General features: G+C 44.2%; 1 protein-coding gene across 1 annotated transcript; it reads right to left on the bottom strand.

The window, feature by feature from the left end:
• Positions 1 to 14,644: 14,644 nt before the first annotated feature.
• On the bottom strand, positions 14,645 to 23,736 carry LOC132592946 (epididymal sperm-binding protein 1-like). The gene is made up of 4 exons (XM_060281195.1): positions 23,643 to 23,736; positions 22,577 to 22,735; positions 16,560 to 16,724; positions 14,645 to 15,417 (listed from the first exon to the last, which is right to left on the bottom strand). Exons 1-4 carry the CDS (start codon positions 23,734 to 23,736, stop codon positions 15,236 to 15,238), a joined length of 600 nt encoding a protein of 199 aa, XP_060137178.1. The 3' UTR covers positions 14,645 to 15,235.
• Positions 23,737 to 24,247: the final 511 nt, after the last annotated feature.

The raw sequence follows: 24,247 nt of genomic DNA, 5'->3' as shown, positions 1-24,247 counted from the left end.
TGTCTGTTCCACCTGCATCCGTTCATAAAGTCCCAGCAAAAACAAGTAGTTCCATTTCCAGAGGATCCAATTCGAAGACAAGGATTTCCGGAATATAAACCTTGTTTTGCCGTCCTGCGCTTCATCAGTAGTACAGGGTCCAGGTGATGCAAATAAATGAAATGTTGTGATGTCACACACTTTTTTACAAAAAAAATAATATAAATACCATAAACAACTGTACACACCAAAAGTGATGTAACAGGATAGTAGTAGTTCTGTATCATAGTAGTAGCTGCGATAAACGTCAACTGTTACAATGTGAGGTTATATGGACAAAGACAGTATTGATTTCAATTACAGGTGTTGGCAATCCACAGATACAAAGTTTCTTTCTTAAAGTGACCCTTGAAGCCCAGCAGAAAGTTAAAACTCAAATTAAAACATGCTCAGGGGTTATGTATGCATAGCTGCCAAGTTCTCCCTTTTTTTAAGGGAAATTCCCTTATGCTGAATAGGCTTCCTCGCGAGAAAAGGGAAAACTTGGCAGCTATGTATATGTAAAATTGGATGGAAAATTCATGGATGGGAAATCTTTTTTAAAAAACAAGTGGAGGACTGGACAACGTACATTGTGTGAGTGCGGATTTTAAATCCTTATGCACCAATATATCCTTAAATGACTTTGCATGGACAAGCGGATTCCCCCCAAACCCAAGTCGATCCCTGAGTGGAATAATGACTCAAGACAATGTGTTATGGGATTAAAATTGGCCACAATTTTATTAAGATTCAAATGTAGGGAGACCTTGGCTCAGGCATTGGGCGTTTCTCCTTCCCAGTCCCCAGCCGGGGATCTGGGGGACTTCAGGGTTATCCAGAATGTATGGGGATTGGGCTGGCCATGGAGAACATATGTTCAAGCAGAGAGAGCCTGCCCCTGTTCGCCGCTGCTGAAGGGGGAGAGCAATGACAACCTCTTGGTGTATGGACAATGCCTCCCCCCAAGACCCCTTTTACGGGGAACACTGATCCTGACACCGCGAAGGGAGTGAGGTCACCACCTCACGCAACCCCCCCTTAGGAAGAGAGGCAAAAGGATTCCGTCCAAGGCCTGACACTGCCAAAGTTGTGGGGTATTGCTACGGGAAAGGCAAAACCTGCCAATGCTGGGAAATTCCTTTCTGGCCCTTCAACAGCGACCCAGATGGAGCAGCGCCTGCGTACCTGTGAAAAAGAGAGGTAAACCTACAAAAAAAAAGACTTAAATGAGTGTGTGGAGGGTGGGAGAAGCTCTGGAGCCGACTGCTGCTTCGCCAGTAAGATTCAAATTCTATTCTGTGTGCTGGGCAATCCCTCCCCTTACCTGGCCAATCACATGGCAACACCTCCCCAGGCGGGGGGAAGGCGGAGACCCGAGGTATCCGGCCGGGAAGGAAGTGGTAGTTCCAAACTACCAGAGAGTAGCTCTGTGGTCCAGGGGGCTGAACGCGAGCACACAAAAATCGCCCCTCCCCCGCTTAATGTGGGAAGTGGTCATTGTACATCGTTTGGCAAAGAGGGGCGTGTTATCACACCCTGGGATATCCTTAAGAATATGCCAATGACGCCTAATGATTTTCTCAATTTTGAAAGTGATATTGTTATATTCTAGGGAAGCGTAAATACGCGAAGATCTTGTATTAACATGTGAAACATGCAAGAAGGGTCGGCCTCTCTCTTATGAGTTTTTTTTAATGGCAGTTGTTATGACTGAGTTTGGATAACCTCGGGGTAATAAGGATGCAGAAAATATTTTTGAATGGGCTTTAAAGTCATGTGGGTCCGATGAATTGCATTTTAATCTCAGAAACTGACCTAAGGGAAGGTTATCACGAAGATGTTTGAAATTGTTAGATCTGTAATGTAAGAAGGAGTTTCTATCTGTGCTTTTCTTATAGGGCCGTGCTTTTAATCATCCACAAAGATTTCTAGATCAAGGAAAGGTAAACAATGGACTTGATGTACCTTCAAAGGTCAAGTGTGGACTCGCACTATTGATCCAACGGTTGAATGGTTTAAAAATATCCTCCGCAAATATAAAAACCTATTCATCTATATATCGGCCATAAAACAGGATGTATTCACTGAATGGGTTATTATGAGCAATATGTTCTAAATCAAAATTTCTGGGTGGTGGACATACCCTGTCCCCTGCTTTCCACCTATCCAGGTGTTCACCCTTGGCTGACCTATTTAGTGCCCGGAGTCAGCGCTACCTGCAAGGTTGCAGGGAGCTAGTTGAACCAGAGCCTACGCAACCACTCACTTTCTGTAATCAATAAAGTTGTGGCCTAAATTCTGCCAAAAACCAAACTGAAATTTGAGTCAAGTTTGCATTTATTTAGCGGGGAGGTCTCTGAGTCTGAACACACAAATTCCACCCTGGTCTCTCTATCTATCTGGCCCTCAAGATGTTCCTTAGGTCATACACCCTGCCCAGGCACCCTGACTTGAGTGGTTTGGCCTGGGCTGGATCTCCATTGATCTGTAAAAATGTTATTAAATATAACGTTATATCATTCTCAATGCAATTTTCTGTTGTTGAAGGCTCACTGCTCTATAGTGTCTTCTGGTGTCACATTTTATTAACACACTAGCTGACCCGGCCACACGTTGCTGTGGTTCTTTTCTGTGATCCCCACCCCACCCTGTCCCGATCCATGACGTAGCCTGCCCCTCCTTCCTCCATCCCGGCTCATCCCTGTGTTTCGGTAGGATACCCTTTCCTCTGTTGTCCCTGGGGAGTGTTGGCCCCTACCCCCGGTATCTTCCTACATTGGCCCCCAGCCTTGGAGAAGGAGCTGTCAGTTTCTGGGTTCCATTTCCCAGTATTTACTTTTGTCTGAGCCCTCTGTTGTCCCCTCCCCCCTGTATCTCCAAACATTGGCCCCTGCGCACGCATCGTGAGCATTTCTATATATTTAGATTAAGGATCGGGGGTGATGATGTGCCCTGGGAGGCAGAGAACTACTTAAAAAATCCCGAGGGGGGGTGTCAAATAGCGAAGCCCCATACCCCTGTAGCAACAGACAGGCCCAGACAGATGGAGGGGGGTCATATGGGCCACTTGGTGCGGGCCTCCAAATCTAAAGGGGGTCTCGGTCTGCATATTCACAATCAGAAAAATGGGAAAAGTAACAAAAGGGTTAAAAACAGGGCCACATTATCTTATCTACCTGGCCCAGGCCTCTGTCTGGCCCTGCAAGGGCCTGGCAGCAGAAGGCGCGTTCTGAAGTACCTAAGTTGTTCAGTTCCATAAAAAACCCAGGAAGTGGCAAGGGGAAGGTAGGGGATTGTAAATGGGGGGGGGTGGCCACTGGAAATATCCGAGGACTTAAACTGGGGAGAGAAAGTGCATGGTTGTTGTTGTTTTTTAAAAAAGACACAGAGGCTTACAATCAGTTGTTTCTCCTAAAATAAGCCATACCCATAAAATAAGCCATAGCAGGATTTCTAAGCATTTGCACAATATAAGCCATACCCCAAAAATAAGACATAGTGATAGGCGTAGTTCTGGAGGGCCCCAAGGAAGAGGCAAAGCTGGACGCGTAATAAAAAATAAGACATCCCATGAAAATAAGCCAATGTGGTTTTGTTTGTTTTTTAGGAATAATAAATATAAGACAGTGTCTTATTTTTGGAGAAAGACGGTAAAGCCCAGGTTAAAAGGGGCACAACTGTGACTAATCCCTGTGACTGCCCCCACGTGTCCCGATCCATGATCTATTCTGTTCCCCCCCCCTCCATGACTGGCGTATCTCATGACGTTTTGAAGGATGGTATTTATTTTTGTCTTGTGGATTTGGGGGGGGGGTTAGTGGTGCTAAATTGTAAAGTAGAAACCCCTTGCCGTGCCCCCAAGTGTGTTGCTGTGGGTTATCTACCCCCCCACCCTACGTCAGCCCATGACCTATTTGGGCTTCTCCTCCCCCCACCTCCCACCCAGGGCTCCATTTGGGATAGTATTTAATGGGCTGTAGACCTGAGGCCTAGAATGTAAAATGAAGCCAAGGCCATTCAGTTTGTCCCCCCCTCCCCCATGACCGGTGTGGTAGTGTTGCTAAATGGTAAAGTAAAAACCCCTTGGCATGCAGGGGCCTACATAAATCAAAGTCTGTGTTGCGGCCTGTGCCACCACCACCCCAGGCAGGCCCTGACCTCCACTTGGCAATGTTGGTTTTTGGTGGGGTTTTTTTGGGGGGGAGGTTAGTGGTGCTAAATGGTAAAGTAAAAATCCCTTGCCGTGCCCCCAAGTGCGTTGTTGTGGGTCGTCCTCCCCCCCCCCCCGGGGCCTGTCAGGGGCCTACATTAAACAAAGGCGTAGTGGTGTGATAATGGCCGCCTTGGGGGGTTTTCAGTTGCTTGGTTGATGATGATGTCATTTGGTTTGTGGGTGTGGCTTAGATTTCACAGGAAGGGAGGGGGTGGAGGAGGGTATTACACCACTTGAGGGCGCTGTTTGAGTTGTTGGAAAAGCAGGTTTGTACCTGCGCATGTGTGTGATTTGAGGTTTTTTTGCCCCCAGCAACGCTCTAGGAGTGGCCTGGATCGTTGTGTCAAAATTTCAGGACGATCGGTCAAGCGGTTACGGAGAAAAGTGTCAAATGCAGTTTCACGATTTTTACATTTATATATATATAGATTTTAAACATTATAAACAACCAGTGTAGATCTGTCACTGGCTGGAATGTGTCATTGAACTCTGATAATATCTCCATAGCTGCCAAGTTTTCCCTTTTCTCGCGAGGAAGCCTATTCAGCATAATGGAAAATCCCTGAAAAAAAGGGATAACTTGGCAGCTATGAATATCTCTTGTTTGCCAGAGTGAAGGGAATAGAGGGGTGCTTGAATATTTGTAGAACTTAACCTACTTTGTAAAAGTAAAAAATTACAATAATTGCTGTTTGTGCTTTTGCCTCTGGCCCTGCCCACCAAGTCTGGGAGAACCTAGTCAGATGGGAAGGGTATAAATAGTAAAATTATTATTATTATTATTATTATTATTATTATTATTATTGAATAGAATGTCCCTATTTTCATCGGAGAAATGTTGGTAGGTATGTAATAGCCACTTTGGGGGGGGGGATGGTGGGACAATCAGACAATTGATTGTTGTTGCATATACAGTGGTACATCTAGTTACGAACTTAATTCGTTCCAGAGGTCTGTTCTTAACCTGAAACTGTTCTTAACGAGAGGCGTGCTTTCGCTAATGGGGCCTCTTGCTGCTGCTGCTGCTGCGCCACCGGCACACGATTTCCGTTCTCATCCTGGGGCAAAGTTCTCAACTCAAGATAACTCTTCCAGGTTAGCAGAGTTTGTAACCTGAAACATTTGTAACCTGAGGCGTTTGTAACTCGAGGTACCACTGTAATTGCAAACTGGTTGGAGAGGGATCCACAGTGATTAATCATTGCAGTGCGGCTATGCACATGCTTATTTTTATATTTGGCAGAACAGACAGAAAGCATCACATAGCCATTTTCAAATAATAATAATAACTACTACTGCTACTACTTATTATTATTTATACTCCGCCCATATGGCTGAGTCTCCCCAGCCACTCTGGGCGGCTCCCAATCAAGTATTAAAACAATACAGCATTAAATGTTAAAAGCTTCCCTAAACAGGGCTGCCTTCAGATGTCTTTTAAAATTAGGATAGCTGCTTATTTCCTTGACCTCTGATGGGAGGGCGTTCCACAGGGTGGGTGCCACAACCGAGAAGGCCCTCTGTCTGGTTCCCTGTAACCTCACATCTCGTAATGAGGGAACCGCCAGAAGGCCCTCGGCGCTGGATCTCAGTGTCCTGGCTGAACGGTGGGGGTGGGGACGCTCCTCCAGGTATACAGGACCGAGGCCATTTAGGGCTTTAAAGGTCAGCACCAACACTTTGAATTGTGCTCGGAAACATACTGGGAGTCAATGTAGATCTCTCAGGACTGGTGTTGTGTGGTCCCGGCAGCCACTCCCAGTCAATGGTTGAGCAAAGCCCGACAAAGGAAAGGAAGTGCTTCTGATGAACTGTTGTGTTGTTTTAGTCCACAGGACGTTTCCTACAGGCTTTCAAACTTCAAGTAGGTTACTGAAGAACATAAGCCTATACTGAACAAGATTTTACTGGAGCCAGTGTGTGTGTGTGTGTGTGTGTGTATGTGTGTGTGTGTGTGTGTGTGTGTGAGAGAGAGAGAGAGAGAGAGAGAGAGAGAGAGAGAGAGAGAGAGAGAGAGAGAGAGAGAGAGAGATGTCATCACCAAAGATGGCTTTCTAATCTGACTGCCCTGATCCCAACCACGCTTAATATTTTAAAAAGTCACCCAACAAGAAGTTATCTGGAAGATCATGAGCCAGAGCCTTCAAAACTATAAAGAAAGATCCCAACAAACCAATAGCAGTGTTTCTTCAATGGGGTTATGTGATCCAGTGCTGGGCCCCACTGTGCCTCAGAAGTCAGCACACCTCTTAAGAGAGGACTGGGAGCCCATAACTGAAAACCTACAGTAGTTTTAAAATGAACTGCCAGAAGAGTGGGCCCAGGAATTCAATCCCCTTAAGAAAAAGATTGAGAAAATGAGGGGCAAACTATATGACATTAATAAAACTGCTGAGGCAGCCTGGAACTAGGAATGAAATATAAATCTGTAATAAATGCTGTTAATAAAGCTACTGTAGACATTTAGCTGTGGGGAGCTGAGGGGAGAGGGGGTATGGGGGAACAGGATCTCCCCTCTTTTGTGATCACCTGATTTAAAGACATTTTTACAGGTGTGCAAAGAGATTCCTCCAGGCACCTGGTCTGATGCCATAAATTAATTTATCTATCCCAGGGGATAGATAAATTTATCTATCCTAGATAAATTAATTTATCTATCCCCTTCATGGATCAATGCCTTGTCGTGGCGAAGGGGCTTGAATAACTCAGAGAAGCTATGAGCTATGCCATGCAGGGCCACCCAAGATGGACAGGTCATAGTGGAGAGTTTTGACTAAACGTGATCCACCTGGAGAAGCCACTCCAGTATCCCTGCCAAGAAAACTCCATGGACAAAGACAACAGGCATTTAAAAGTTATGACGCTGGAAGATGAGCCCCTCAGGTCGGAAGGCGTCCAACATGCTACTGAGGAAGAGCGGAGGACAAGTACAAGTAGATTCAGAGCTGATGAAGCGGCTGGGCCAAAGCCGAAAGGATGCTCAGTTGCGGATATGCCTGGAAGCGAAAGGAAAGTCCGATGCTGTAAAGAAAAATATTGCATAGGAACCTGGAATGTAAGAACCATGAATGGAGGTAAGCTGGATGTGGTCAAAAATGAGATGACAAGAATAAATATCGACATCCTGGGCATCAGTGAACTAAAATGGAAGGGAATGGGCGAATTCAGTTCGGGTGACTATCATATCTACTACTGTGGGCAAGAATCCTGTAGTAGAAATGGAGTGGCCCTCATAGTCAACAAAAGAGTGGCAAAAGCTGTAATGGGATGCAATCTCAAAAATGACAGAATGATCTCGATACGAATCCAAGGCAGACCTTTTAACATCACGGTAATCCAAGTTTATGCACCAACTACCGGTGCTGAAGAAAGTGAAATTGACCAATTCTATGAAGACCTACAACACCTTCTAGAAATGACACCAAAGAAGGATGTTCTTCTCATTACAGGGGATTGGAATGCTAAAGTAGGGAATCAAGAGATAAAAGGAACAACTGGCAAGTTTGGCCTTGGAGTTCAAAATGAAGCAGGGCAAAGGCTAATAGAGTTCTGTCAAGAGAACAAGCTGGTCATCACAAACACTCTCTTCCAACAACACAAGAGACGACTCTACACATGGATATCACCAAATGGGCAGCATCGAAATCAGATTGATTATATTCTCTGCAGCCAAAGATGGAGAAGCTCTATACAGTCAGCAAAAACAAGACCTGGAGCTGACTATAACTCAGATCATCAGCTTCTTATAGCAAAATTCCAGCTTAAACTGAAGAAAGTAGGAAAAACCACTGGGCCAGTAAGATACAATCTGAATCAAATCCCTTATGAATACACAGTGGAAGTGAGGAACAGGTTTAAGGATTTAGATTTGGTGGACAGAGTGACTGAAGAACTATGGATGGAGGCTCGTAACATTATACAGGAGGCAGCAACGAAAACCATCCCAAGGAAAAGGAAATGCAAGAAAGCAAAATGACTGTCCAACGAGGCCTTACAAATAGCGGAGGAGAGGAGGCAAGCAAAATGCAAGGGAGATAGGGAAAGATACAGGAAACTGAATGCAGATTTCCAAAAAACAGCAAGGAGAGACAAGAGGGTCTTCTTAAATGAGCAATGCAAAGAAATAGAGGAAAACAATAGAATGGGGAAAACCAGAGATCTGTTCAAGAAAATTGGAGATATGAAAGGAACATTTCGTACAAAGATTACCATAATCAAGGACAAAAGTGGTAAGGACCTAACAGAAGCAGAAGACATCAAGAAGAGGTGGCAGGAATACACAGAGGAATTATACCAGAAAGATATGGAGGTAGTGTGGTTGCTGACCTTGAGCCAGACATCTTGGAGAGTGAAGTCAAATGGGCCTTAGAAAGCACTGCTAATAACAAGGCCAGTGGAAGTGATGGTATTCCAGCTGAACTATTTAAAATTTTAAAAGATGATGCTGTTAAGGTGCTACACCCAATAAGCCAGCAAGTTTGGAAAACTCAGCAATGGCCAGAGGATTGGAGAAGATCAGTCTACATCCCAATTCCAAAGAAGGGCAGTGCCAAAGAATGCTCCAACTACCGCACAATTGCGCTCATTTCACACGCTAGCAAGGTTATGCTTAAAATTCTACAAGGCAGGCTTAAGCAGTATGTGGACCGAGAACTCCCAGAAGTGCAAGCTGGATTTCGAAAGGGCAGAGGAACCAGAGACCAAATAGCAAACATGCGCTGGATTATGGAGAAAACTAGAGAGTTCCAGAAAAACGTCTACTTCTGCTTCATTGACTATGCAAAAGCCTTTGACTGTGTCGACCACAGCAAACTATGGCAAGTTCTTAAAGAAATGGGAGTGCCTGATCACCTCATCTGTCTCCTGAGAAATCTCTATGTGGGACAAGAAGCTACAGTTAGAACTGGATATGGAACAACTGAGTGGTTCAAAATTGGGAAAGGAGTACGACAAGGTTGTAAATTGTCCCCCTGCTTATTTAACTTATATGCAGAATTCAACATGCGAAAGGCTGGACTAGATGAATCCCAAGCCGGAATTAAGATTGCCGGAAGAAATATCAACAACCTCAGATATGCAGATGACACAACCTTGATGGCAGAAAGCGAGGAGGAATTAAAGAACCTTTTAATGAGGGTGAAAGAGGAGAGCGCAAAATATGGTCTGAAGCTCAACATCAAAAAAACCAAGATCATGGCCACTGGTCCCATCACCTCCTGGCAAATAGAAGGGGAAGAAATGGAGGCAGTGAGAGATTTCACCTTCTTGGGCTCCTTGATCACTGCAGATGGTGACAGCAGTCACGAAATTAAAAGACGCCTGCTTCTTGGGAGAAAAGCAATGACAAACCTAGACAGCATCTTAAAAAGCAGAGACATCACCTTGACGACAAAGGTCCGTATAGTTAAAGCTATGGTTTTCCCAGTAGTGATGTATGGAAGTGAGAGCTGGACCATAAAGAAGGCTGATCGCTGAAGAATTGATGCTTTTGAATTATGGTGCTGGAGGAGACTCTTGAGAGTCCCAATCAAGTATTGAGGGCACTAGGAAAAGGGGACGACAGAGGACGAGGTGGTTGGACAGTGTTCTCGAAGCTACGAACATGAGTTTGACCAAACTGCGGGAGGCAGTGCAAGACAGGAGTGCCTGGCGTGCTATGGTCCATGGGGTCACGAAGAGTCGGACACGACTAAACGACTAAACAACAACAATCCCAGGGGTTGGCAACCTAAGGCGCATAGGCCACAAGTGGCCCATGCGGATCGTTTAACTGGCCCATGGACCCCCGCCCCCCACTCGGTCGCCTCCTGTGCCCCACACTAAACTTCTGCGGAGCAAAGCGGGGACTGCCTTCCGTGACGCTGGCCGGCTTCCCATTGGCTGCAAGAAGCTCCTGCAGCCAATGGGAAGCTGCACAGGCCTCCTCCGCACCGGAAGGAGTGCCGGAAATAGCGTTTGCACATGCATGTTTATGCATGCGTGCACACACTCCGGCCAACTGTGGCGTCTGCAGGACCGTGAACTGGCCCATGCCACAAAAACTTTGCCGACCCCTGATCTATCCCTCTCAGGACTTCAGTCTACCAGTCCTTCAAAGGAGTTGAAAAAATGTTTAAAGTTGTTCCCCCCAACAATCTGGCTTGTGATTGTAGGGCGAAGAATCTTAGGAGACGCTACTACCATTACAGTATCTTGCCCGTGTGATGGGCTCATGGGGAACAGCTGTCCTATGAGCCCTTGAAAAGGGGAGAGCCTATATAAAGCTGCTTGCCCTGGAGCTCAGGGCCAGTTTGCTTCCCGCCCATCCTCTATCAGGTTAGAACCTTCACTGAGGAAATTTTAGCTTGCTGGTTGATTTTTTCAACAAAAAAAAAGATTCATTTTTTGGCCTAACCGTTGGTTGGGGGCTTTCACTTTCCCTAAGTGAAATTATGGCCGACATGCATTTGTTAGGTGAAGAACGTTGTTTGTATGGGGGCAGAAATTGCATTGGGCAGGATCAACATGTTATAGGGGACCCGTATAAAGCGCCTGAGAAGAAAACTGACCACAACATCCCCAAGCTTGGGTTGAGGCATCTGCCTGGTTGGAATCTGCACCCTGATCGCCCAGTGAGACCTTGCTTGTTTGATTGCTTGGCTTGCAGCATGGCAAGGTTCAACACTGGCCAACTCCCATGGAACGGGTTTTGGGCAGTCCAAACCTGGCAGATCCATTCCACCAACTTAGGGCTGGCCCCAATGTCATGATGCCAACCCTTGCCCTGCCTGCTGCTGTCAATAAAAATTTGACCTGCTTTAATCCCACCATTGTTGTACAGTCTGATTATTTTGCTGCTCTCATGGGTCACAGAGAATGGCCAGAGAATGGCAGATATTTTTCCTCCCTCACACTGAATCACCGTAACCCATGCTCCAGCTCTTCCTGCCCATATAAAGCTCCAAACCATTCATTAATACTACTCTTAAAAGTCTAGCCAACTCTGTTTTCCCCTTACCTGAGGAATCACAGTCTCTCCAATGGGGTTTTCTTCATGGTTGCTGGTCAGAGAGCACCAGGGCTTTCCATTGGATGGCCCATCTGTTGTGCAAGATGAGTAAATTTTGCCTTCGTATATGAAAGGTAGACACATGGCTCTCTAAGGTCGGCCATTAGTCCTGGATGAAGGAGAGGAGGAGAGGCAGGAAGAAAAAGAGAACATGTTTTTATGAGAAGAGGTCTGCCAAGATCCTGTCTCTAAAAATAGCTAACATTCAGAAGAAACTTGGACTTTGCTCCCTCCTTTCCTTTGTGGTATGCATGGGTAGATGGTATATTGGGGTTTAATTATAGCTCTTTTGGAGGAAGGGAACAGAAGTTGTGCACCGGCAGCACGACAGCAGCAGGAGGCCCCATTAGCTAAAGTGGTACCTCAGGTTAAGAACTGTTTCAGGTTAAGAACGGACCTCCGGAACGAATTAAATTCATAACCAGAGGTACCACGGTAGTCATTGCTGGGCTGTTTTAGTTTCATGTTAGGATCCTTCATCAGCAGTAACTCAGATATGTGATGTACATTTGATTCATGCTATCAATACTCAATCTCCAAACTTCTAGTTTTTCCAGTCTTAAATTCAGTTTTAACCATTTTGGCAACCACTTTCATTAAAAAAAATTTTTGAAAAAAAAACCATTCATATGAGGCCCCATATATAGGATTGCCATATTTCAAATATTGAATATGTTGTTTAGCTTTCTTGGCAAATTTATTTGGGGGGGGGGATGAGCCTTTGAAGCTGTTTTAAAAGGGAAATCGCCCAAAATGACACTGCTGACATGTGTTGGCATACATCCAGATTTTCCCGGACATTTTTACCAATTTCTGCCCGGACACTGCTTCCGACTGCAGTATTCCAGACATATCTGGGAAATTGAGGAAGTATGGCAACACTATTACTGATTCAAACCATTGGTTCAAGTTATAGGGGTTCCATATTTTGAAGAGCAAAAAAGAGGACACATTTGTCAACTTCTACTTTTACCTATGGATCACTGTGATGACTCTACCCATGAAAAAGAAGACATGTCCTAGAAAAAGAAAACATATGACAATCCTGCAACCAGCTCAGTATTGACTACTCTTGAGTAGAGCATGGCATGTGAATTATATAAGGACTGAACTTGGCACTTTAAGCATTTAAGGCACATGCTCCTCCATCAAGACACGTTCCCTTCAACTTTCCATATGGCACATTTTCTGCACTGCACAAGCTTTAAAATTAGATGGCCAGACCACACAAAATGTAGAGTGCATATGCACACTGCCCTTAGGACTTATCCACATTTCCTCTTGTCCTGCTACTTCCCCCAGGGAAAATCTATTTTTAACGCTTAATTGGAGCGATCAGCAATTTTGGGTTTCACCAGATCCCCATTTGTTCCAATTTGTTTCTCAAGAGTGGGCATTCCCTGAGAGTGAAAAGGACAAGCAGAAAACATTCTATGTGCAACACAAGCAGCAGTGTCGATAAATCTTTATATGCATTTTCCACATATATAAAAACCATGCTAGTATGCATATACTATAGTGTTCAAAACCATGCTAGTATGCATATACTATAGGAACCTGGCACCTCATAGTCAAACTTGAGTGAAACATACAAATTCTCAGACTAGAGTTAAGAATTTGTGTGTACCAGGCCCTTCTAATGCCTAGACCCAGCATGTCGTAAAAGCTACTCAAGCCAAGCTAACCTTGGTGATGAGCCATGAAGAGGGCTTAAGGGGCTCAATAGGTAAAGGTACCCCTGACCATTAGGTCCAGTCACGGACGACTCTGGAGTTGCAGTGCTCATCTCACTTTACTATCCGACGGAGTCGGCGTTTGTCCGCAGACAGCATCTGGGTCATGTGGACAGCATGAATAAACCGTTTCTGGTGAACCAGAGCAGCGTACGGAATGACCGTTCCCCATATAAAGGGGGTGCGCATTTTGCACAGTAGCGCGTAGCACCCTGGGAGCCTTGGGCAGCCCCAAGCAGTTTGGAGGCTGGCACCACCTTCCCGGGCTGTATACCTGTGGTCTCTGCCCACACAGCCAGCAGTCAGATCCAGCTGGGGAAGGTGTTGCCAGGGTGGGATTGGCCAGGTAGGAGGAGGTAACCATCCAGTGCCCACATACCTGGGAAGCAGTCGACGGCTCCAGAGCTTTCCCACCCTCCACGCCCAAAAAATTAATGCTTACATTGCAGGTTAACCTCTTTTCTTCCGCTGGCGAACATGCACGCAGGCGCTGCTACGACAAGGCTGCTGTTGAAGGGCTGGAAAGGACATTCCCTGCATTGGCAGGTTTCTCCTTTCCCGTAGCAATTCGTCACAACTTTGGCAGTTGCAGGCCTTTGATGGAATCCTTCAGACATTTACCAAAATAGGGGGCATGGGGGAGGTGACCCCCCACCCCCATTACGGCGGCAATAGCAGGATTCCCATTAAAGGGGTCTAGCGGGGAGGCATTGACCATTTGCCCCGGGGCCGTCATTGCCTTCCCCCTCCAGTGGCAGTGAAAAGGGGGGGCAGACTATCTGCTTGAACATATGTTCTCCAGAGCTAGCCCAACCCCCACATATGCTAGATATCCCGGAAATTACCCAGACCCCTGGCTGGGGGCTGGGAAGGATAAACGCCCAAAGCTTGTGCCAAGGTCTCCCTACTTCTGAATCTTAATAAAGTTGTGGCCAATTTTAATCCCATTGAATGTTGTCTGGTGTCGTTATTCCTCTCGGGGGCTGCCTGGGGTTTGGGGGGTCTCCGCCTGACCACGCAAATGCCGTTTACCTTCTCACCGGAGCGGTACCTATTTATCTACCAAATATTTACTGCAGCAGCACCTGCATCCCAAAAAGGGGCTCAATATGAGATGGCAAATAGAAGGCCTCCCCCTAAACAGATAAATCAGGAGTTCAGAGTAGAGTGCTGAAAAAGGTATGATGATGATAATAATAATAATAATAATAATAATAATAATAATAATAATAATAATATTTTATCTCCCCAGCCACTCTGGGCGGTTTCCAACAGAAAAATACAACACAATAACCTATGAAACATTAAAAGCCTCCCTGAACAGGGCTGCTTTCAGATGTCTTCTAAAAGTCTGGTAGTTGTTTTCCTCTTTGACATCTGTTGGGAGGGCGTTCCACAGGACAGGCACCACCACCGAGAAGGCCCTGTGCCTAGTTCCTGGCAACTTGGCTTCTCGCAACGACGGAACCGCCAGAAGGCCCTCGGTGCTGGACCTCAGTGTCCGGGCAGAATGATGGAGGTGGAGACGCTCCTTCAGGTATACTGGACCAAGGCCATTTAGGGCTTTAAAGGTCAGCACCAACACTTTGAATTGTGCTCGGAAACGTATGACCTAGAAGTAAAGCAGGAAGCTGGAGAAAGGTCAGAGAGCAATGTTTCATGTCTCTTTGGGACAAACAGGACCCTTTTGGGGTGTTACTGCTGCAAATCACTCCAGGTAGGCTCAAGTTGCATATATATGGAAATAAACCATATATCATAAAGACACCACTTTCTCATTTACAAAAGGAAATATGAACCCTGGGTAGGCACTTGGAATCCCAGGAAGCTTGCACAACTCAGAGATTTGGGTGGTGTGCAACACTATCCTTGCGACTATGACAAAAAGTAAAGAAATATAAGATGGAAGTATAAGTGCTGAGATCTCCCAGCATTGCTTATCAAACTGCATTTCTTCAAAGTGATTTCAAGGTTCTGTGGCAACTTCATGACTCCTGTGTTAAGGGGATACCAATTTGAGGCTGATTAACCTGTTAATTATCCTGGAGTACTTCTACGAAACCATCTGGCATTCTGAAAACTGGGGCCAGAAAATAAGAGATAATTTTCATCCATCATACTGAATCAATCTGACCCATCCTCTTGTTCTTCCCATTCTTAACTGTTCCCAACAACAAGTGGATATCCCACCCAAAAAGCTGGATTAACCTTTCCTTCCCTCTATTGTCTCCCTACCTGAAAGATCACAGTACAGTATATCCATTTTTGGTCTTCATCATAGTTGCTGGTCAGAGAGCACCAAAGTTTTCCTTTGGATTCCCCATCAGTTGTACAAGACATATAGGATTTTCCTTTGTAGATGAAAGGAAAGACACAAGGCCCTGTAGGTCTTGTACTCAGTCCTGGATGGAAAGAATGAAGGGAGGGGTCAGAAAAGATGCGACTCAGAAGAACTGAATCCTTTGCTGTCTCCTCTCTTTTAATTCAAAGGGAGGTCAGAACACATATCAAGATTTACCGATCAATGTTCAGGTCATTTGCAGTCGATGAGCAGATCTATCTAATATCAATACCTATTTCCATTTTATAAACAGAACAAATTCTCTATCATGGCTGGACTGAGTTTACAATTTCACATTTTTTCTCACCTGTATATTAGAGGTATTACTTTTCAGTCTGCTTAAGAGTTTTGGGTTAGAACCCTTGGTCTTTTACGAATCTGGTGCAGATCTAGACTTCTGTGCAGGTCATTCTGCTGTAACATGTGCAGAGTGCAGGCTATCCCATCTGTTGATTTATTTTCTATTTGCCCCACCTCCAACAGCCACGGTCTTCACAACCATGTTGCACATACTGTAGTTGTGATTGGCAGACATTGAGCTTGTAATAAAGGCCTGCATTTTCCCCATGCTATTGTAACGATTAAATAGGTTGTCACTATTGGGCTTCAAGTTTTAAAACAAAAAATATCAAAGATTGGGGAATCGCTTCCCCAGAAGCTACTACCTGTGCTTCCATACGCTGAAGCATGACCAAGAGTACCCTATTAGCTTACAATTTCAATAGTGTAGGGCAAGAGGGAGAAAGGGGCTGCCTCAGGAATCCTGCTCAAATACCTTTAAGGCTTTATAGGGGAATAAAAAAATTTAAGAACCTGGTGCATATGAGCATGAAAAATTGTAATCTGATAGGAAGAGCTGGTGCTGTCCTAGACCAAGATGAACCATTGATTTACTGAGCCCTGCATTACCTTGAGTAGCCGTGGCTCCCCATGGCCTTTTCAAACCCTTCCTCCTAAAAAGAAATTAACTGCAGAAGTCACAGACTGAATTTGTCACATTAGGCATTTAACGTATGTGCTCCACCATCAAGCTGTGCTCTTCTCCACCTGTCTAGACAGCACCCTTTCTACACAATATAAGCTTTCGTCCAAGTTTCTTTTTACATCTACTCATCGAATCACATGGTCTTTCACTTTGGTTTACCAACAACTTGCCTAGGCAACCCAATCACCATCTTAATAAAATCTGTTAGAATTCCGTATGGGTCTCGGCACAATAGCTCCACTTCTGGTCCTTATCATAGTCCCCCGTAGTGGCACACCAGAACCTCCCAAGTGGATCATCTTCATTGCTGCAAGTATAGAATGTCCAGCTCTTGTAAGTGAAGGGGAAGACACAGGGCTGGCCATTGGCGTTCCCTCCATATTCTGGAGATGTGAAAAACACAAAAGTAAATAGATAGACATTAAGAAACATTTTTAAAAGAAAATTTAAATTTATTTCAAGAATCAAAAATCAACACAACAAACAATACAAACCAACACCACATATTAAAAACTTTTGCTAACAAAAAGAGAAAAACCCAAATTCTCCCCCTTCACCCTTCAACCACCCCACCAACCGTGTTAACTTCCCGCCTTTTCTGCCTTGTGCTTTGTATTTCCTCAATCTCATGTATACCTCTTTCTGTTTTTTCCCCTTTCTTTTTAATCATTTTTTGAACCCTTCACATATCTGCTATACAGTCGAATGGCAAATAAAATTGTTGATATATCAAAATTTGGCCAAAAAAAACCAAACATACAAATGGGAAAAGCTAAAGGGATATCCAATCAGAAAATAGATAAAGATTGGAAAATGTTCAAGGAATATCTAAGCCATTCCGTGGAGAAAATCAACATTAAGAAACATTGGTAGAAGGAATAGTCCTGAAATTACCCTTATGATCCTCTGCCAATGTTCCTTAACCAGATTACAGTGGAACATCGGGTTACGAACACGATGCTCTCCGGAACGCAGTTCATAACCCAAAATGCTCGTAACCCAAAGCGCCATTTTGCGCATGCGCACAGCACAATTTTCACGATTTTTGCACTTTGCGCATGCGCTGACCGCGCGCGGGGCAAAAATACTTCCGGGTTTGCGAAGTTCATAACCTGAATTGGTAGTAACCTGAGGTGTTCGTAACCAAAGGTACGACTGTACATTCCCACCAAATGTGTGAACAGAATCCTTTTTCGCGACCGCAATGCCAGCATCTGGGGCTAAATCCTTTCACTATGTACGCCATTTGTGCTGGGGTTCTATACCATTTTAGTATGAATTTTCTACTTAATTCCTTATACTTTTCTATTTTGATATTGTTTATATTCTTCATCATTTCTTGTACCATGTTTGAATGAATCATACCTTCCTGCTCCCATTTGATCTGGATTATCCTTGTCAATCTGTCTTTGTCTCTTATCATCTGTTTATATATCAGCCCTGCTATCCCTTCTCTGTTATTTGTCTTTTGTTCAGCACCATATTTATTTTCATTTCTGTCCTCATTGTCTCCTCTCCTCTTCCTGTTTTTATTAAATCATAGAATCCTTCTACTTTCAGCCAATATTGTTTTCCCAATTTTTCTAAAAGAGCTTTTTTTGTAATTAAATTCCCATCTTCATCAAACATATCTTTTAATTTATAGAATCCCTGGTCTTCTAATTTTTTCCACCATCCAAGTTCCCTTTGGCCCTTCTGCATATATTTTAACAGCACCCACCTTGAATATATTGGCATCCATTTTATGTTCCATTTTTTCCAAATTCCTAACCCGGTCTTCGTTGGGCCAGTGGAACCTCGGTTTATGAACACCTCAGTTTATGAATTTTCGGTTTATGAACGCCGCGGACCATCTGGAACGGATTAATTCACTTTCCATTACTTTCAGTGGGAAAGTTCGCTTCAGTTTATGAACACTTCAGTTTATTAACAGACTTCTGGAACCAATTACACCCATGCTTCGGGTAAAGTACGCTTCAGGTTGAGTACTCCGCGGACCACCTGGAACAGATTAATCTACTTTCCATTACTTTCAATGAGAAAGTTTGCTTCAGTTTATGAACACCTCAGTTTATGAACAGACTTCCAGAACCAATTGTGTTCATAAACCGAGGTACCACTGTATTGTGTTCTTCCAAGCCGTGTTGATGTCTCTATTAAATATTCCTTCCCTTCCTATTCCTTTTGTTTATTTCATGTTCCAGACGTATCCATTTAATCCCCTCTTTGTATGCAATATCTATTAAATTTTTTAATTGGAATGTTTTATAAGAAAGTTCTAAGTTCGGAATTCCCCATCCCATCTCTTCTTGTGGTGTGTAATTTACTATGTCTGGGGTTCTCACTCTTTTGCTCCCAAAGATCCAATTTTTAAATGTGTTATTCCATGTTTTAAACCATATTTCTCTAATGGGTAGTGGAATTACTTGAAATAAATATAGCAATTTCGGTACTAGAAATATTTTAACCGCTCTTACTCTGCCCAGAATAGATAGATTCTTTTTTTGCCCTGATTTTATATTCTTCTTAATCTTCCAAAAAAAACCTTGTTATATAACAAGAATCCAACTTGTTATGTAACAAGCAATGCAATGATGCAACAAGCTCGACATAATTAGAATGAACTCAATTCCCTCAACACCCATTAATTGAAAATGGGAACAGGGTTCATTTTTGTTCTCAGAGCACCCTAGTGGAATGAAGTGAAGCTTGGAAAAGTAAACAGCATGAGAGATTTGTGTCCGGTTCTGTAAAAGTGTCTGAGATTTTTTTATTATTATTATTTATTTATTCTTGCAAAATGAACAATTTCCTGCCCCTGGGAATGCAGGCTTCTCTGAAACCATCTTATTGATTCATGCAACAGTTCCAGGTAATCCTGTTGATCAACAACAATCTAATCCTTCTTATTAATTTAAGGGCTGTGCCACATATTACATTCTGTAGATGCATATTTAGAATGTTTTATGCTCATATATACAAATATAAAGTAGGAATGCAATAAACATATGAGTCATAACCTGGGAGCCAGGAATAGCACGGTTCCCAGTTGACAATAAACTCAATATGCCACAAGTTCTATGAAATGTTCTGTCCCCTTCAGGGCTGAGGGCATTGGCTGGGCATGAGAGCTTTGCTTGGTTGATGCTTGCTGCTGGCTTTAACTAGGATATCTCTGAATACTGAATCATACTCACCTTATCTACTACAGATATTTCTTTGACATAAACCAGTGAAGGTTAAAGACCACTTGGGAAGCTTTTGGATGTTTGGGTGAAGTGTGTGATAGAACACACAAACTCTCACATACAACCAGCCACATGTACATATTTTCATTCATCCTATGAAGACTATGCAATCCGAATGATGCAGTTGCAAAAACCTTCTCCCGCACTCATCATATTTCATAGTGATGACTCATCATACTTTTTTTATGCTGCCCAACAAACTAAAAGAAATGCTTTATTTTTGTAGCACAAAGATACAGTTTGACAAACATTAATAATCTCCCACTGCCACATCTTATTTATTTTTAGGCCACCATCAGGGTTATATAGGGTCAGACTTTATATATTGGTAACAGGGTCATCATTCTTCTAAATTATTTGCAGCACAACCCACTAAGCAAGGCTTCTAGTTGGCGCACCCAATGATCTTTCATTTACCCATCCACCTGTTGTGATCCAAACTGGATAACAGGAATCATTGATATTTACAGCCGACACTTGGAGGACTTCCTGGAAAATGAGAACAGAGTAGACAAAATATCATTTATGTTAAACGGTTCCAATGAAACCTATAGCCCAAATGATTAAAAAATGGAAAAGATTCTTCCAACTAACAAGTTCTGGGAAGTACAATAGATTTACTTCTATTAATTTATATCTACGACAACTATTTATATCGAGAAAAGGGGGCGACCGTACTTTTGTGGCAAAGAGGAAAGCAGAAAAGTGAGACGCCTCAGAAGTGGCACTAAGTTTCTCAATAGTTAAACTGACGCAGAAAACAGCTACCCCAAAGGAGAAATAGTGAAAGAGAAGAGTATCGGGGGGACAGCTGATTTTATGTAAACATTTTATAGTTACAAGGAATTCAGAAATAAGGAGGCTCACCTTGTGTCAATTTATGAAAGTTGTGCTGAGAAACCTTGCGTCGTGTACAGGAAGAGCAAAGGGGAACAAAGAGAAAGAAAATCCTCTTGCTCTTTTTCTCTTTCATTATAGACACTAACAGATAATAAAGAGTGGTAAAAAGAGTGAAACGGGAAAGCACCATGGAAGGACAAGAGGGACTGAGGAGGTAGGGAGGAGTATTTGGAGGTGAGAAAACGCGGTGTGGGAGAGGCAGGAAGGCGAGGGAATGCAGAGAGAGCCTGAGAAGGAGAAAAGCGAGGGGGAAGAGGAGGTGGAAAGACGAGCAGAAAACAGACCGAAAGTGTGTAGGAGAGAAAGACAGAAGGGAAACGAAGGGAAAGACTGGAGGCTGAAGAACAACAAAAGGGAAGAGGAAGGAAAATGGCAATGAGTTGCTGAGTACCGTAAGAGGCACAAACACAAGGACGGGAGGCAGCCTGCCGGGTATGCACCCAGCAGCGCCGTGCGGAGTGTCCGAGCCTCCTGAAGACAGCAGCCTGGGGAGGAGAAGAGCGAGAGGGAAGAGGAAGTGGAAAGATGAGCAGAAAACAGACCGAAAGTGTGTAGGAGAGAAAGACAGAAGGGAAACGAAGGGAAAGGAAAATGGCAGTGAGTTGCTGAGTACCGTAAGAGGCACAAGCACAAGGACCACAGGCAGCCTGCCGGGTCGGTGCCCACCAGCGCCCGAGCCTCCGGAAGCCAGCAGCAGCAGCATGGCGCTGCTAGGCGCCAACCCAGCAAGCCTCCTCCTCCTCCTCCTGCCGCGGCTGGCGTGCTGGGTCTTGCTGGCTGGCTGGCTGGCTGGCTGGGGCGCTTGTGGTCTCGCTCCGCAAGGCAGGGCATGGCACGGCATGGCATGGCAGCAGTAGCCACTTCCAGACGCCGACCCAAGAGGCCTCCTCCTCTTCCTTCCGCGGCCGGAGTGCTGGGTCCTACTGGCTGGCTGAGGCACTTGGCAGTCTGGCGCAGAAGTATGCCTTATTTTGGGGGTATGTCTTATATTTTGCAAATGTTTAAAAACCCTGCTATGGCTTACTTTATGACTACATCTTAAAATGTGGGGGAAATGGTATATAAAGCCACTGGGAGAGATCATCAGGGGTGTTGGGCTGGGTGTTCATCAGTATGCAGATGACACCCAGCTCTACCTCGCTTTTAAATCAGAACCATTGAAGTCGATGAATGTCCTGTGTGAGTGCCTGGAGGCGGTTGGAGGATGGATGGCAGCTAACAGATTGAGGTTGAATCCTTACAAGACAGAAGTACTGTTTGTGGGAGACAGGAGGTGGGCAGGTGTGGAGGACTCCCTCGTCCTGAATGGGGCAACTGTGCCCCTGAAAGACGAGGTGCGCAGCCTGGGAGTCATTTTGGATTCCCAGCAGTCCATGGAGGCGCAGGTTAATTCTGTGTCCAGGGCAGCTGTCTATCAGCTCCAGCTGGTACACAGGCTGAGACCCTACCTGCCGGCAGACTCTTTCGCCAGATTGGTGCATGCTCTGGTTATCTCCCACTTGGATTACTGCAATGCGCTCTACGTGGGGCTACCTTTGAAGGTCACCCAGAAACTGCAACTAATCCACAAACTAACACACAGGGGGGAAACACTTTAAAACAAGTCATAAATTAAATTGTTATAACTAAAGAGAAAAAACTATGTGAAATTGCACAAAGTTGTGTGCTCTGCAGAGCCAACTGGTATCACATGTTTATAATGCAGTTATAGCATTGTAACATGAGCAATGTAGCTCAGTCCAAACTGAGTCAGATGCTAGATCTATCTAGCTTGTAGTTGTCTACTCTGATTGGCAAGGACTCTCTTCCAGCCCTACCTGGAGATTCTGGGGAATGAAATTTTGATGTTTTGCATGCAAAGCAAGTGCTCCCAATGTGGGGCCTTCCAGGTGTTTCACATCAGTCTTCCCCCAACAAGTATGGCCACTGGTCAGTGGTGATGGGAACTGCAGTTTAAAATGTCTGGAGGACACCAGATTGGAGAAAGCTGGACTTCCCTCTCACTCTCATTGGCCTACAAAGTGCCTTCACTAATTATTCATCCGGCCAACCACTCCTGTTAATCCAGCCCCCTGCATCATACTCACTGGTATCAGCACACCAGCTCCATTTCCCATCCTTGTCATAGTTCCTTGTTGTTGCACACCAGTAATCCTTTGCACCTTTATTGATGCAGGTGTTGAAGGTTTGGCCTTTGTACACAAAGGGGAAGACACAGGGTCGTCCACCATCATTACCTCCATTCTCTAGACCCAAACAGAGTGAGATTATATGCATTGAAACATAGTAGTGGTGATCATAAAATACAAAAAAATAAAACAAAATGGTGAACAAGTCACATATATATACTGTATTTTTTGTTCCATAAGACACACTTTTTTCCTCCTAAAAAGTAAGATGAAATGTCTGTGCATCTTATGGAGTGAATGCATGGTCCCTGGAGCCGAATTGCACAGGGGCTAAAGGCAGATCGTGCTTTTTTTTTTTTAAGAAAGAGCTAAAAGCTAACAAGAGGGAAAGACCCACTCAGCAGCTGATTCTCCTTTACAAAGGCTTAGAAATATAGCTACAAACCATGGACAAAAGAATTGGTCAGGAGCCTGTGAGAGCAAGAGACAATTGCTCAATTGACAATAATGTTAAAGAAACAAGAAACTATAAAGAAAGATTAAGTGAATGAATTCAAGTTATACTAGATATAAAACAAGACATGAGGATAGCTGGCATTTATGCCAATGTAATGTCAGTAATATTAGAAAAGATGACATGTGACTTTTATGGTCTATGCCAGGCATCCCCAAACTGCGGCCCTCCAGATGTTTTGGCCTACAACTCCCATGATCCTTAGCTAACAGGACCAGTGGTCGGGGAAGATGGGAATTGTAGTCCAAAGTCTGGGGGTGCCTGCTCTATGCAATCTTTATCAATTATTAGTAGGAAATATTTGTACAAAAGTGCCTCTTAGGTAAATAGTTTGAACCATATTTTTCAAATTAACATACTGGTGATGTGTTTCATTTCTTCAGAGATCTTGTTGCTTGAAACAACTTTTATCTAATCCTTGGAAGGAGATTTGTCATATTTCAGGCATAAGGAAATGGCTATGCATACGTGTGACATAGGAAACCAGAAATAGAAGAAAATACAGGTCACCTTCAGTCTCACAATGTTTCCATTTAGATTCGATCACTTCTTTCGTGTCAGGGTCAACTTCTGTGGCACACCACCACCGAATAGCGTCATCCATGGTGCAAGAGGAATAGGATTTACCGTTGTAAATAAATGGGCAGACACAAGGCTTACCAAATGTAATGGAAACTGGGGACAAAGGTGTAAGAATAAGAACTGCAATTCATTAACTGGAAAGGGTGTAGTTATCATCCATGCATGTGCAACAGGTGTCTCAATTTCCACTTACTCAGCATTCAGTTTTGTAGTCAAATTGAAGCTGATTTAAGAAAATCACACACCAAACAGCAGAAAGTACAACATCAATATGGATCGTGGCTAGTACCATGTGAATGTGGCTTCAAAAACTAGCAGTGAGCGAGCAGTGGATACAGAGCAAGGCACTGCTTCTCAAGCTGTCTTCTGTGGTGGGCTGGCATTCCCCACTCCCCAGTGTACCACAGACTGGTACCATATGTAGTCACTGGAGGATCCCACCCAACCTGGGCTGCAGTAGAGGCACTTGGGACCAGCAGCCATGCTTTCTCAGTCCATATCTGAGTGCTTTTTTTTCCCACCAGTGTCCCAGG

Source organism: Zootoca vivipara, chromosome 13, assembly GCF_963506605.1.
Source record: "Zootoca vivipara chromosome 13, rZooViv1.1, whole genome shotgun sequence".
NCBI lineage: Eukaryota > Metazoa > Chordata > Lepidosauria > Squamata > Lacertidae > Zootoca > Zootoca vivipara.
This window is presented reverse-complemented; position numbering and strand designations above follow the sequence as displayed.

What these genes read in the sequence shown, in the direction of transcription:
- LOC132592946 (XM_060281195.1), bottom strand. Translation starts at nt 23,736, where the DNA reads ATGGATGACGCTATTCGGTGGTGGTGTGCCACAGAAGTTGACCCTGAC. An exon ending in GAAACATTGTGAGACTGAAG is followed by an intron (nt 22,736 to 23,642) that starts GTGACCTGTATT and finishes GTTTGGGTCTAG; the next exon opens with AGAATGGAGGTAATGATGGT. An exon ending in GAGCTGGTGTGCTGATACCA is followed by an intron (nt 16,725 to 22,576) that starts GTGAGTATGATG and finishes TCACATCTCCAG; the next exon opens with AATATGGAGGGAACGCCAAT.